The sequence below is a fragment of the Chenopodium quinoa genome, unplaced genomic scaffold (genome assembly GCF_001683475.1).
Source record: "Chenopodium quinoa cultivar QQ74 unplaced genomic scaffold, ASM168347v1, whole genome shotgun sequence".
NCBI lineage: Eukaryota > Viridiplantae > Streptophyta > Magnoliopsida > Caryophyllales > Amaranthaceae > Chenopodium > Chenopodium quinoa.
Window position 1 is genome coordinate 22,326,626 of NW_018742204.1, and position 15,064 is coordinate 22,341,689.

Below are 15,064 nucleotides of genomic sequence, written 5' to 3' on the forward strand. Positions count from 1 at the left end.
CCACGTTGGATATGTCGTAACCTTTACCCGCAAACTTTTTCTATGACAATGACTAATCATCCAAACCATCCTTTATTCAATTTTTACAATCACGTATTCTAAACAGTGTTAATTCACCACCCACCTTCAAACTTGCCATTACAATAATGTAAGAATTTATATAAATGGTATAAAGTAAAAGTGAAAAAAAAAATGGATGAAAATGAAAAAAGTGAGTAGGATTTAAACTTCATGTTCGTTGTTGAATGAGAATTCAATTACGAAATTAATACAAGCTTACAAATCACTATACAATGCTTCAATGTTTTTGTATAAGTTTATTTAAAAATAATACAAAGTAATTAATATAATAAAGTCACTAAGTATATATTTTTTTTTCTCTTTATGGTTAAAGAGAGCAGTCACAATCTTTTTAACAACTAGGAATCACAAAGACAATAAACAAAAGTAATAAAAATATGTTCATTACAAATTTGTAAACCATTCTCTGACGTGAAGCCATTCCCCTTAAATCCTCCAATATGACTGAAAACATTGCTCCATCTTCTTATTTTCAAGCACTTGTATACCAAATTGTGTTTTGTTAACTCAACAAATAAAACTTATTTATCAAACCAAATAAATACGAATTATATAATTACTTTTTAGAATAATTAAGTCAAATGCTAAATTTCAATAGCTATGATCAAGCCCCAACTCCAATTACCAAACGCCCCTTAATGGGCTCACTAGCTTGCTTTTTAGCAACAATTATATTCTCCTTTAAAGCTTTCCTTGGATGTTCTTTTCCAATCTGTATCTTTTTACGGCCCATATTATGACAAGCTTTTAATGGGCCTGATCTAAGACTATTGGCCCAATCAAACCTCTTATGATCCAACTTAGATGATTTATTATTCTTACCAAGTTGAACCCTACCAATATTGTTGTTATCCCAAGGTTTCTTCTTAATTTCTTTAATTTCAACTTTGGTCCCTCCTTCCATCTTAATACTAATGTGGACCTCAGATAATGCCTTGATTTTGTTACTCTGTACTTGTTCATGAGAAGCATGCTTGTCCCTTTGGTGTTGGTATAGCCGATGAAGGCGGAGCGCGAGCCGATATATCTCTTCTTTGATTTCTCCCTCTAAATCTTTTTCTATGTCCATCTCTAGTTCTTTCTTGATAATTTCTTCTTGGGATGTTTGGATGTTGTTGCCTTTGTGACTTTGCATTCTGTCTTTGCTTTGATTTTTTTGATGATCTCCTTATTTTGTTTCTTGGCTTTTATTTACTCTTCTTAAGCTGCATCAGTTACAAAAAAAGTGAGTTAAACTTTACTGGGGTGTAACCTAATTTTTAATATCATAACACCTAGTTTTATCAGATGTGATTAGTATGCCTTTATTTTAACATGGGAGTTGTGGGACCATTTAAATAAAGGCCCATAATTACAAAATATTTGACTATCCAACTATGTGGATTCTCCACTAAATAGGAGTCTAGGTGTATACAATGCAATGTAATCACATACAGGTTTCACATATTACATGGAGTTACACAATGATGGGCTTTATACAAAATGATTCTCCGCTAAATAGGAGTCTACGGAGCTCACATGCAAAATTTAGGAATGTGAGGTTTACGTACGATTATTTTAATATCAGTGAATATCTCCCTTTTGGTTGTTAAAAATAAAACCGGATAAAAGGTTATGTTTTACCAGAAATATAATGTAATCTTTATAGATATCTAATTACAAAGTAAACATGTGATAATAATATAATATAATGAAAACTATCTAGTTCTCTCATTCAAAAAGAGCTAAAATGGTATTCTTGTGTCGGCGCATGCACGAGACATGTCTTGTGGTTCTCCTAACATGATCTCTAGAGAACCTTTGTGGTCGTCTCAGCCATTGAGTAAAACATGCGTCATACACAAACACATAAAAACCAACAAATAAACTAAAGAAACAAAAAGACAAAGGGTAGAAAGTTGAAAAGATGAGGAAAGCTATCATAGTATTATACCAGGATGATGATCAAAACAACATGAGCACCTTTGTGAACTCCATCTTGTTGCTATTATATTTTGTTGCTTAGCAAATATGATGAGTATTTTTTGTAGGATAACTTTTAGTTAGTTGGACCACAACTTAAATACACCAATTGAAATCAAAGAATTGATGTGACTTAAGAGCATGAAAGAAGCATGAAAATAATCAAATGAAAATGACTTAAAGTTTGGCTTATTTAAACTATATCATCATTTAAATTTGATTTATTCAAATTTAGGCGACAAATATCTCTAGCTAAAATCATAACTAGGAAGAAAATTATGAGACTAAGGACTAATAATGTTATAGTTGAGGAAGCAAATTGATGGAGTACTTAACTTTGAAGGAAAATACAACTGTACAAAGGGATTTTTATGGGTTTGGCCAGCCTTTGAAGCATAATATATCTTGCGTCACATGCATTTACATGCACATGGTTTCTGTGTTTTGACAAATACATACATCAATGTCATATAATATAATGTAATGTAATGTTTATTGTTTGAAGCTTTAAATTGTGAATGTCCTATGTATTTGAGCCAATGTTGAAACAGATTTGCTCATGTTGTCTATGTTTTGGGCCATGGACCCATTGATGGGCTTGATTTATTGGAGTACCTTGCTCTCAATTTCTTTCTCCTAAAATATTTTTTAATTTTTCTTGAAGTAAAAGAATTAAGATAATTTAGAATTGTCACTATCTTTTTTACATAAAATATTTTATTTTTTGAATAAACATTTATTCATTGCATTATATATTAAATAAGATGTGATTTAGAGGAAAATTGGTTTTAAATTTAACCATTCTTACTTTATTTGAAATCTCATGCAATAAATTTAAACCTTATGTGTGATTATTTGATAATGATAATTTATACATACTTCGCATTGTATTATAAGGGAGTGTTCTGATCACCTTAAGAAATAAGTTTTGGAGTTAATCAAGTCTAATTAGAGCTAATTAGGTTCAATCATGTTACCTATAAGGCTATAAGTCAATAATATGACATGAAAAATTAGGAATAGCTAGGTCTAATGTCTAATCAAGCTCAAGTACAATGGTTTTTAATTCCTAATGTGATATGTGCAGTTGTGTTGTGTATTTGTGGTAGGTGTAGTGCTAACAACTTGGTAGCATAGGTTTTCATGTTGGTTGTACAACGATTTTAATTTCCAACGTAAACGTGTTTTAACTTTCAATTAGTGTATACCCCAGGTGATGCCTCGTATTGTTAGTTTGTGTACTTCTTGCTCTAATTTAACAATAATGTTTGACTATTTGTATAGTTCGTGTGTGTAGTAGTTCGGGTGTTGCCTCAGATGCCTTTTTTTTTTACATCATATGTATTTATATTCTAATTTTGTGAAAAATAAATAAATAATTTCTACTACCTCTAATTTACTTAATAAATGAAAGGAATATATAATATTATGTGAAACTTGAAACATTAATAATAGTTGATTGAGATGATAAATGTATTACCGATATGTATTGGAGACTATGGGTTCAAATTTTGTTCAAAGCATATCTTATTTTGTTAAATAAAGTGGTTAGCTTATGTGTCACATATATTTTGGATGATGACGTGGCATTGTGACATAGCATACATACATTGAAGAGTGACACATGACATCGTTCCTTTAAAAAGAACACCCGAGCATACCCAATTGATGACCAAAAAATCTTAGTCATGGATTTTTATATAATTTATCTCTCTTTCCACTCATCCATGACCAAGTCACATAACCAAATACTCCCAATGGTTGTCGAAAATAACTTTGGTCATGATAGGAAATAGCAAATAACAATTTCTCTCTCTTTCCCATTTCCTTCCAATAGTATTTTGCTACCTGTCAACTATTATACTCATGACCAAAGCTTTGTCTTGGTCATTCCAATGATCAGGTCATCAACATCTCTCATCCTTCTTTCATCCAAATTTTTTAAACCAAAAGTTGTTTCTCTCTTCTCATGACCAGATCATTGGTCATCCAATAGTCTCACTCTTATATCCGTAGTAATTACTTAAGACATTAATTTCTTACATTTTAATGCCAAGAAGCAAGTTTTTTTTTCCATTTAAAAAGGCAAGAACACAACTACACAAGAAGCAACAACATTGTGAGCATAGAAGAAAACTAAAGTCTCACACACTAAAAAAAAAGTGTCACAAACACAAACCGAACTCGAACTAAAACAAAGCCGTTTGTCAAGTACAGTACTCCGTAACAAAAACAATAATCAGTCAAACACGTTGACTTTATAAAACCCAACTACTTTTCCCCTTTTCCCTTTTCATTCACCTCCGTATAATTGACGGCGCATCTCCTTTCTCCCATGACGACTCCGTCCACCGCTAATTCACGAAACTCTTCACTTTCTCTCTCCTACTCCACTCCTTAACCCCTTAATTTCTCGATCCTTCTACTTTCAATGGCGACAATTTCGCCGGCGATCGCCTCCAATTTCACCCCACCGCCGTCAACGGCGGCGAAATCGAGTAATTTCTTTTCCGGCGTCGGAAACCGAGGGTTTCGGTTGAATTTTCCGACGAAAACGACACGTGGCAGGAAAAGCGGGAATTTGTCGGTGTTAGGTTGCGCGGAGAGTAGGAATCCACCGGAGGAGATTGATCTGAGTGATCCAAATTGGAAGATTAAGTATGAGCGTGATTTTGAGCAGCGGTTTAATTTGCCGCATCTTACTGATGTTTTCAAGGATCTTAAACCTAGGCCTTCTACATTTTGCCTTAAAATGCGGTAATTCTTTTTATTTTTATTTTGAATTGTTTTGATTATTTGATTTATCAATTTTTTTTTTAATGGTTTTGATATGGTTGAAATTGATTATTTTGTGAATTTGAGATGCAGTAGACTGAATTATGTGTGTCAGTAGTTTGTTGTTGTTTGGTTAGTACTTAGGGCCTCTTCTGTTCCACTTAATTTCAGTTCAGGCAGCTCCGCTCAGGGTCAGTTCCTGATTTTCAGTTGAGTTGTTTTCAGTAAATCGGAACATGTCCTTAGTAGTAAGAATTATGAAAGAAAATAAGTAGCTTAATGGGGCTATTAGAAAGGCGGAATTAATGGTTGCATATACTATTTTGTAATATAGAAAGGATTTGGGATTAAATTGACCTAAGGTGAGTGGTATTTGGACGGATTTAGAACACAATTGGCAGGTGGATTTGTTAGACTGTTAGGATGAGTGATTGCATATTTGCATGTTACAACACCTAGGGTGTTCTTGGAAGGATTTTGTATTAGTAAGTGCAGTTGAAGTTGCAGACATTGGGAATATAATAAGAGATCACTAATTGCATTTGTTTGGGAATGTGAGGCAGTGATCAGGAGATATTGAGATAATCAGCCAGGAAAGTAGAGGATTGGGATGAGGGGATCTAAAAATTCGGGGAAGGCCAACTTGGATGGAAATAGTTAAGAAGGATATGAAGAAGTTGGGTTTGGATAAAAGAGAATGAAAGATGAGGTTTATTGTTGACTGCTGTCAGCTACATTGTGATTCTCCTATAAGAGCAAGCTATTCAGCTGCATGAATTTTAACGTTTGTTGGGATGTAGGATTAATAGTTCAATTATACGTTTTCAATTGGCTCATTAAAATGAGGTATGAGTTGTATGACATGTTTAGTATTTATAAATGAAGTAGAGTAGTTAACTAGAATAACTACTACTCTCTCCGATCTTTTTTTGTTCTTTTCATTTAGAATTGAGTGTAAATTAAGAAAAGAAAATTTTGATGAGCTAGAAACCATTAAAGTACTAGATACTCTACTACATTAAATAATCCCACTTTTCAAAAAAAAAAGAAATGGTAATTAATATGGAGTTTCATTAAAGAGAATGATAATTAAAATGTATAATCATGTATAGGAAAAGCAATTAGTGGAAAATTGTTTAAAAAATTGTATCGAAAAGAGAAAAAAGGTTATAAAATATTTGGCGCATACACCGAATAAATAAAAGAAAATTGAAGGAACTTTTTACCATATATGGAAAGAAATGAGAAGAATTTTGTAAACTTTCCTAATTGGGAAATGAAAGAACAAAAAGAGTCGGGGAGAGAGTATAATCTAGTGCTTTATACTTTGTGAGAGATACGGAATGGATTTATGGATGATAATGACTAGTGAAATTTACAAAACTTTTGACGCTTCTTTGTTTGTTTTTATTTACTATAACACAACAAACTTTAATTTGACTACCTTTTGTAAATCTATGATTATGATAAAACATAGTCATGTAGGATCTCTGTTCGTTTATAATCATCTCAATGATAATTTCTACTTATTGATGACTAGAGATATCAATTGTTGCAATTGTGCATTAGCTGATTTGATAAAAGAAACGTGCCAATTAAAAATAATGAAGTATTGATGATTAAAGATATTAATTGTTGCACTTGTGCGTTAGCTGATTTGATTAAAGAAACGTGCCAAATAAAAAGAATGAAGTATTAATATGCTTCACTCTTACATTTGCTATTATATATACTAGAAAAAGTCAAATGGGGTTTGTTAAATTTGGTTTTTTTTATGTATCTTCAAAATATCTTTAAAAAAAAATAAAAAAATTCTGGATTATTGATAATTAAAAATAACAATGATTGAAGTTACATATTGACGTGCGTGAAAGTGAAAATATTGTGTTAGATACATGATAGTTGTGTTTTTTTTTTTTACATTAAGAAAGGGACTAATATATTGCATTATTACAATCGATGTATAGTTGTATGGATAGTGTTATTGATCATTTTGTTTATTCTTTTTCATTATTAACTATATTTTATTTGAATATTTATTTTAAGGTCTCCGGTGAGTGAAGATTTTGCAGGTGGGTATCCATCAGATGAGAAATGGAATGGGTACATTAACAACAATGACAGAGTTTTGTTAAAGGTGCATTATATTTCTTGATTTTAAGAAAAGTCTAATTATATATGAATCTAATTATTTCATATTAACAATTTCAGGTCATCCGCTATTCCTCGCAAGATTCAGCTGGTGCAGAATGCATTGATCCTGATTGTACCTGGGTGGAGCAATGGTAATTTTATTGTTTCTTAGTTTTTGGCCAATATAGTGTCTTAAGTCATTATATTACAAGATTAGAATTGTTGTTAAGTATTTTATATCTTAAGAGAGTTAGAAATCAGAATTGTTGTTATTATAAAGTCATGAGATAGATATATGGTTAGTAATACAATAACAATGACTACAAAATCAAATGATATAATGAATTAAACTTTGGAGAGATGTTTAATACAATTAGTATAAGAAATGGGAAAACTCAAAGTTGATTATTAGTGACTAATGGTTGTATGGTGAATTAATGAATACAAAAATAGATGGTAAGGTATTTATGTTATTAGTGAAAGGGCGTAGGTTCAACTTGATAAATATTTTGCACCAATTCTTATCATTAATTTTTGAGGCAACAATTCTTATGGTAAAGATGAATTATGACAAAATTAAGTTATTTTTTAGAGTTTTAATAATATTATATATTTTGTTTAATTACTTGTTTATATAATAATTGGTTTTTAGTATTCAAATTATGAATTCCATTAATATCAGTAAAATAATGATTATGTCTTTCATTCAATTTGTTTTAGGGTACATCGTGCTGGACCAAGAGAAGAGATATATTTCAGACCCGAAGAAGTGAATGCAGCAATAGTTACTTGTGGAGGTCTTTGTCCGGGTCTTAATGATGTCATTAGACAGGTTCGTTTAAATTCTATATTTTTATGGAAAAAAACCTGAAATTTGTATTATGATAGTTTGATTGTATTATAGTGAATAATTGTATATATAGATTATAAGAAATTTTTGGATTTCAGATTTGGGGATTTAGAGGATATGAATATAACACGAATTTATCACTTAACGGGATGTATTAGGATAGTTTAGTATGAATTTGAATCAAGCAAATAACATTAGGTTTGTTTTTAATTTTATTTCCTTATCTCATTTTTGTTTTGTTGAATTTTATTTACAAATTTACCCTGAAGTGTTTTTTTGGATGCAATCTATCCACCTAATGGTTTTGATATGTTATATAGCTATGTTTTTTTGGACTGCTTTGTATTGCTATGGATGAGAGTATAACTGTTTGTTGGAATGGATGTGTATATGAGATGTGCCTATTTATAAACCTACTGGCTACAAGACCTAGAAAATTCTAGTTTTTTACCCACTAATTTTCTAATTTTGTAAAAGGTTCTATTCCTACAAAAGTGATCTTAAGGACTCTAGAACCTTTTGAATAGCACCAACCTTTATGCTATGCATTAGATCAAGTTTCTAAGCTTCATCTTAGAAAATTAGCTCGACGATTGTCTTCATTAGCCCAACACATATGACAAATTCAAGTTTCAGCCCATTTAAATCCCGTTTAGGCTCTCAACCAGCCCATTTTTATGTTGGTTGTCCTCATTTAGGTTTATACTAGGAATTTATGCTTATTATTAAATAAAGCTCTAGAGTGCATGGTTGTTGATTAGTGCCCCTATGTTGCCATTACACCCATACCCCAATGACGCTAGCATGGGGGACAATGAGTCGGAGCATGACAATGCGCCCTGGGTGCTCTTCATTGAAATCACCTTTGCCTAGACAAAAAAAGGGGGGGGGGGGGGAGAACATTGGAGTTAAATTGCCTTGCACGTCCTTAAGCCCACATTTCAGTGCACTCCTCAGTATACATCTCATAAACTCCCTTGTTAAGTTTACAATTAATTTTTTATATAGTAAATTGATAGCGAATTTTGAAGACATCATTGTTAACCCATGGAAGAAACAAATAATTTGAGAAGTTTTTTGTGAATGTTATGCAGTAAATAAGTTTCTCAGCTTTTCTAGTTTCCTTATCTCCTGATTTTTCTTTTTGGTGCAGATTGTAATCACACTTGACATATATGGTGTAAAAAACATTGTAGGCATTCCATTTGGGTATCGTGGTTTTACAGACAAGGGCATAAAGGAAATGCCAGTAAGTCTTCTTTTTCAGCCTCTTTTATCAATTGGACAGACTTTGATGTTAGTGCTAAATATACAATTTGTTCTTCTTGCATCCGAATTGAATATTTTTTTTTTGTCTATGTATCTTGACGTAAGATGCATTTCTCTGTTATATTCAGCTATCACGGAAAGTTGTTCAGAACATTCACCTCTCTGGGGGGAGTTTATTAGGAGTTTCACGAGGTGGGCCAACTGTCAGAGAAATTGTGGACAGTATGGAGGTAGGTTAAGGTTTGTTTTTGTTGCTCACTCCTGCATCTCATCATTTGAAAATAGTAAAAAGGCTACTTGAAACCATGATTGATATAGGATGCCTCTGATTTCTTATTGATTACAGGAAAGAGGAACTAATATGCTTTTTGTTCTGGGTGGAAATGGAACACATGCTGGTGCAGTAGCAATTCATAACGAGGTTTAAGATACTTCATATTGTACCAAACACTTTACTTTTTCCTTTTCCTTTACTATTGTTAGGAAAAATTGTCAACTACCTATTTATTATGTACCACTTCAATTTCTTTTTTTATGCAGCTGTTACATTTTTTTGAGGCATATATCATAAAAAATTGCCTTTAAGCTAATTAATGACCTAATTTGAGACTATCTTAGACTTCGCCCAACTCTAATTGACAATTGAGAGTAATTACTCGCACCATTCAACCTTGATTGTTTAATAATGGTTTATTAAAGGCTAAATTTGTTTTAAAAAATAAAAAGGCTAAATTAGGTCCTATAAAAGTTTTCCTAGGAAGGGATTTATCATTCTCAATTTTTTTGAATGTTTATAACTTTTGGGAATTGTTCTATAATATATAGTAGTTGACAAACATTCCTTTTTTGTCAATTGAAACTTTAATTCCATTATTTGTGCTTGCGATAACAAGCAAGCTATATGAGGTTATTTGAAAGTACTTCAGGCCTTCGATTTCCCTCTCATGTCCACATTCATAACTCAAGCACCTTATTTGTATTCATATGAGGACTAAGACATATAAACCTGTGCCATTTAACTTTATTTGTAGGCTGTCACCTGTGTGGGTCTGTTATGTGTAGGGAGGTAGGGAGGAACTCACTTTGTTCTTTGCTTCTTTTGCTATAGTGCCGAAAAAGACGAATGAAGGTTTCTGTTGTTGGTGTGCCAAAGACTATAGATAACGACATTTTGCTTATGGACAAGACCTTTGGTTTTGATACAGCTGTTGAGGAAGCACAAAGAGCCATTAACTCTGCATACATTGAGGTTGGACCTCTTATCATGAATCAGCCTCTTGCTGGTTTATCTCTTTCTCAAGTTGCTTATTTGTGGTACAAGTTGGATACAGTTAACAATTTGGCTTCTAAACCCATACATAGTTTATACTTCTTAATCTTACTTTTGACTGCTCCATTTAATAGGCACATAGTGCTTATCGTGGTGTTGGCCTTGTAAAATTGATGGGTCGAAGCAGTGGTTTCATAGCAATGCATGCTTCCCTTGCTAGTGGCCAAGTTGATATTTGCTTGATACCAGAGGTACCTTGTTGAACTACAAATTAAGCATTACACACTAACTTCCTGAGATTTGACCTATCACTAAAGTGTGTGTTACTTTTTATTCATCCAAGGTACCATTTCATATACATGGGCCGCATGGTATTTTGAGGCATCTCGAGTACCTACTTGATACAAAGGGATCAGCTGTCATCTGTGTAGCTGAGGGAGCTGCGCTGGTGAGTTTTCGTACCATCCTTACATTTTGAATTTGTTGGAGCGTTTGCAGCCTAATTGATAGTTTGCTTTAGCAAGATATATATCAAGGACTGACCTTGACGTTAAAAGGGATCCAATTGTCAGCTACTAAAGTTGCTGAATTTCTCAAGCCCCTTATTGTGGTTTTTCTTTTGATGGTTTTTAACCTAACGAGAGAGTCTTTGTAGTTTATATTTATTGTGTACCAATGAAACTGACCATAAACAGTTTTGCTGGAAGAATCTTAATATTCTGTCCATTAATGACTGTAAGTCTGTACAATATGAACAAGAGGTTGTAAGGAAGGATTTATCTGAGAAAAATATGTGGGTAGAAAATAAATAGATTATGAATATTGCTGGCTGATTGTTCCTTTTTTCCCCCTTTTGTATGTTAATGCAAGTTGAATATTTTATTTAGTGATGGGGGAAATCTGCCACTCCTAGAAATGTAAAATTCAGCACATCTAATTGTTTGTTCCTCTTTTTAAATGCAGAATCTTCTTGAGAAAAGTAATGCCACTGATGCATCCGGTAACGCTGTCTTTGGTGATATTGGTGTGCATATTCAACAAGAGGTTAGTGTTGGTTTCTTCTCCTTTGACTTCTTTCTTTCCACTAAGATAACTTGAGGTTCAAAGCCTTGCTGATAAACACTTGTATCTAATGGTTAAATTGAAGTCTGTTTGAGCTTCTCTGGAATTCGAAATCATTTATATGCCGCTTGGGTTTGTTGGGTATTCTGGAGGGTTGATGAATAGAATGTTTATCGGCTTTCACTTACAGTACAAAATATTGAGGGGCTATAAAATCTTGGTTGCATTTTCCTGATGTAATAACATGTGCTATACTGATGATGTAAGAGGTTGCAAGGAGAAAGGTAAGTATTGCAAGTCTGTCCTACCACAAAGTCTTGTGGCAAGTTCTCAAACCTTACTTCCTCAAAATGAGGGTGTTTAACCGACTTTCTCAAAATGAGGGTGTTTAACCGACTTTCCTCCTCCCTCTTGGTATCCATTTTAGTGCTTCACTATGAGAAACGAGTATCAATTGCTTACTTGCGGTTATAATTTACAACGAACATTAGGGCATATTTCTATACTTTATAGTTGAAAATATGTTGATCAGACCCTTGCTTAGGCAGAATCTTATGCACAACTGTTGGTGTCCTTATTTATTTTGTATGATATCTTTGTTGAAGTTTTGGTGCTTTATTAGTGATATGGTTACCAATGAGTGCTCTCTTTGGGCTAGATCCTAATGGTAATACATAACAATCATGAATTCCCAAAACATTAGAAAGGATTCTAATGTTTTAATTTTCTTATACAATACGTAGCCTGTTGCTTTGAACAAAAACTTTCATTGATCATCTTTCTGTATCATACTATGCTTAACTGCATGTTATTTGCTTTACCTTAGATAAAGAAATATTTTAAGGAGCTTGGAACATCAGCTGATGTCAAGTACATTGATCCTACTTACATGCTTCGTGCAATTCGTGCAAATGCCTCAGATGGGATCCTCTGCACTATTTTAGGGCAAAATGCTGTAAGTCTTCATTTTCCTCTACATTTATGATTCCAAATTTCTTATTTTGGTTTTGTTGGAGGGGGTGGGATTCTGGGATGGAATATAACTAGCTATAACTTGCTAATATAAATACAGATTTTACAAAATGCTTGCTAGGATTTTAAACTTTTAGCAAAAAGTCAAAAGGAATGCTAGTAAACTGAAGCATCATGCTTTATTAAGTTTAGCTTGACTGCTTGAGTCCTTATCCTATGTTGTTGGTTCATGGCATCGGAAATATATAAATGACGTGGACAAAGTCGTACTATCATAGTATGCTGAAAGGATCTTGAGCTATAAAGCTAAATTACCATAATATAGCATTCAGATCCTTACATGGCATTTAAGTATTATTTGAAGAGGTCTTTTTGGGCATTCTATTCATTGCCATTAAAAAGTTCGCGAAAAAGACTGTGCCCCTCCCCTCTTTCCTTTTCATTTCACCCATGTTCCATATCGTCCTCCAATTGCTTTTCCAGACATTTAATTTTAATGTTACCTTTGACATGTACCCTTAATTTTCATTCTCAAGTCCAGATTTACAATACGGAGGAAACAATATGGAAAAGAGGGTTTATTTGAATGAAAGTTGATCTATAAATCCATTAAAAGGCGTTCGTTTGAATGAAAAATGGACTTAGAGATTGGTTTTGTGTAATTTCTACACCCAAGGATTATTTTCTAATATAAGGCTAAACCTAGGGTGGTATGTAAGCTATGACTTAGTGCCAAATGACCTGTTCATGTCCATAAGAGCACCCTAGTAGTTGGGATACTGAGGGCCCAAATCAGCAGGCTTTGGTTCGTGGATATAGACCCATCGAGCAGAAATAATCATTCTGGTCCTGGTAGAGGTAGCAACCACAATGTAAACCGATAGACTAACCCATTACACAAAAATTCAAGTCAGCAACATTTTGGAGTTGTTTTGAGCTTTTAAGGCCTTTTGTTTTCTCCTGTGCTCTTTAAATTCAATAGGATGTTCAAGTTATAACTTATATACTTGTCATTTGTTTCTATAAACTAGTTGAAGATATTTGAATTTAGTAGCATATAGCTATATTTTATAATTAAGGTTACTAGGTCATGGCTAAAAGTTAAGTGCAGAGAAATATGGTATTTTTTTGGTTTGTATAGATACTAGAGAGTTACAAATAACTGTGGTGTATGTAGGATTCGATCCCAGATTTCCGCCTCTCTCCCCCCCCCCCCTTTTCCACAGAGAGACTTTTACCACCATCTTACTGGTTAATATTGGTCTGCAATTTAGATATGCTACCAAATATTGAAGTTGAAAAGAGCAAATGGTTTTTGCAGGTTCACGGAGCATTTGCTGGCTTCAGTGGAATCACAGTGGGTTTGTGTAACACTCATTATGCCTACTTCCCTATACCTGAAGTCATAAAATACCCACGGCTTGTGGATCCTAACAGCCGTATGTGGCACCGTTGCTTGACCTCAACTGGCCAGCCTGATTTTATTTAAACAATTGATTTCATATTTTTTACGTACAGAACTTCCACGTCTCAGGACTCAGGAGAAACACTAACTTATTGAGGAAACAATTTAAAGTGGATATTCATTTAGGGTAATAAGATAGATTGATTTAAACACTCTTATATGTAATTTTTCTGCAGTATAGCTTTTCATGCCAATTTTTTCAAGGCGATGAAATAAATTTTACTACTACGTAGTTGTTTTGACCAATTTGGTGTTGGTCCAGCCGTCCAGGTCATGGATTGTACGGAATGTGTACATTGTACGTTACATTTGTAATCTTGAATTATTTTTTATCGTAATGAAAGAGGAGTGGTAACCTCAGTTTATAGCAGTTGTGCTATCAATCTAATGCTTTGATTGCTGTCAAATTTGCGATGTACAAGTCAGCATATATTGATGAACATTGCCAATGGTGTGTGTGAGGTTAGCTGCTAGCATATTGCCTATTTAAGCTTTTTTGCAATGTAAATTGTGGTAGAATAGTCCAAAATAAAGTATCATACAAGTCTTGTTTGTTACAACAAATAATTAATACTTGAAATCATTGTCATAAATTATGTAATTGTTGATGTAGGATTAAGAAAACAATATACTACCTTCGTTAATTATTATGTGTAACAAATGGATATTATTTGTGAGACATAAAATATTCCTTTGTTGCATGTAATAATTAACAGAGGTAGTATATTTGGTGGTTTATAGAACCTATGTATACGGTTGGTTATATTTGTAAGTTTGTATTCGCTTGGAGTATGCAAACTTTTCGTGAATACGATGTTTTTTTAGCTTGATTTGTAATCTTCTACATAGTAAAAAAATCAAGGCTCTATTTAACTGGTTAACTTTTAGGTGTTACGGAGTTGCTATTATTTGTGTATAAGACTATAAGTTGTATGTTATATACGGAGTTACATAGAGTAGCCATTTATTAGGTTTTTCAAAAATCAAAATTAGCAATTTGCTTTTAAAAGTTTGGAGTATCTTAAAACAAACGTCTCACATCCAAACATCCTAAAGGGTTAATTAAGATTATCGAATAATCATATACTTGGTACTTGACTCTGTAATAAGAATCTGTTAAGTATCCTACACCATATTTCCAATAAAGAGTACCATAAATACTGTTATATCCATTAAAATATGCCTGAACAAAAACTCTAAAAAATGACCAAAAAACTGGCAAATT

The 15,064-nt window shown here is 33.0% G+C and overlaps 2 protein-coding genes across 2 annotated transcripts; one reads left to right on the forward strand and one right to left on the reverse strand.

Moving 5' to 3' along the window:
• Positions 1-301: 301 nt before the first annotated feature.
• LOC110698231 lies at positions 302-2,114 on the reverse strand. The gene is made up of 2 exons (XM_021875655.1): positions 2,015-2,114; positions 302-1,286 (listed from the first exon to the last, which is right to left on the reverse strand). Exon 2 carries the CDS (start codon positions 1,214-1,216, stop codon positions 686-688), a length of 531 nt encoding a protein of 176 aa, XP_021731347.1. The 5' UTR covers positions 1,217-1,286; positions 2,015-2,114; the 3' UTR covers positions 302-685.
• Positions 2,115-4,154: 2,040 nt separating this feature from the next.
• On the forward strand, positions 4,155-14,227 carry LOC110723769 (ATP-dependent 6-phosphofructokinase 5, chloroplastic-like). The gene is made up of 13 exons (XM_021903143.1): positions 4,155-4,800; positions 6,865-6,955; positions 7,030-7,103; positions 7,672-7,783; positions 8,955-9,050; positions 9,199-9,300; positions 9,417-9,491; positions 10,179-10,319; positions 10,475-10,591; positions 10,684-10,788; positions 11,304-11,384; positions 12,229-12,357; positions 13,696-14,227. The coding sequence occupies exons 1-13, from the start codon at positions 4,475-4,477 to the stop codon at positions 13,861-13,863; spliced, it is 1,617 nt and encodes a 538-aa protein (XP_021758835.1). The 5' UTR covers positions 4,155-4,474; the 3' UTR covers positions 13,864-14,227.
• The last annotated feature ends 837 nt before the right edge of the window (positions 14,228-15,064 follow it).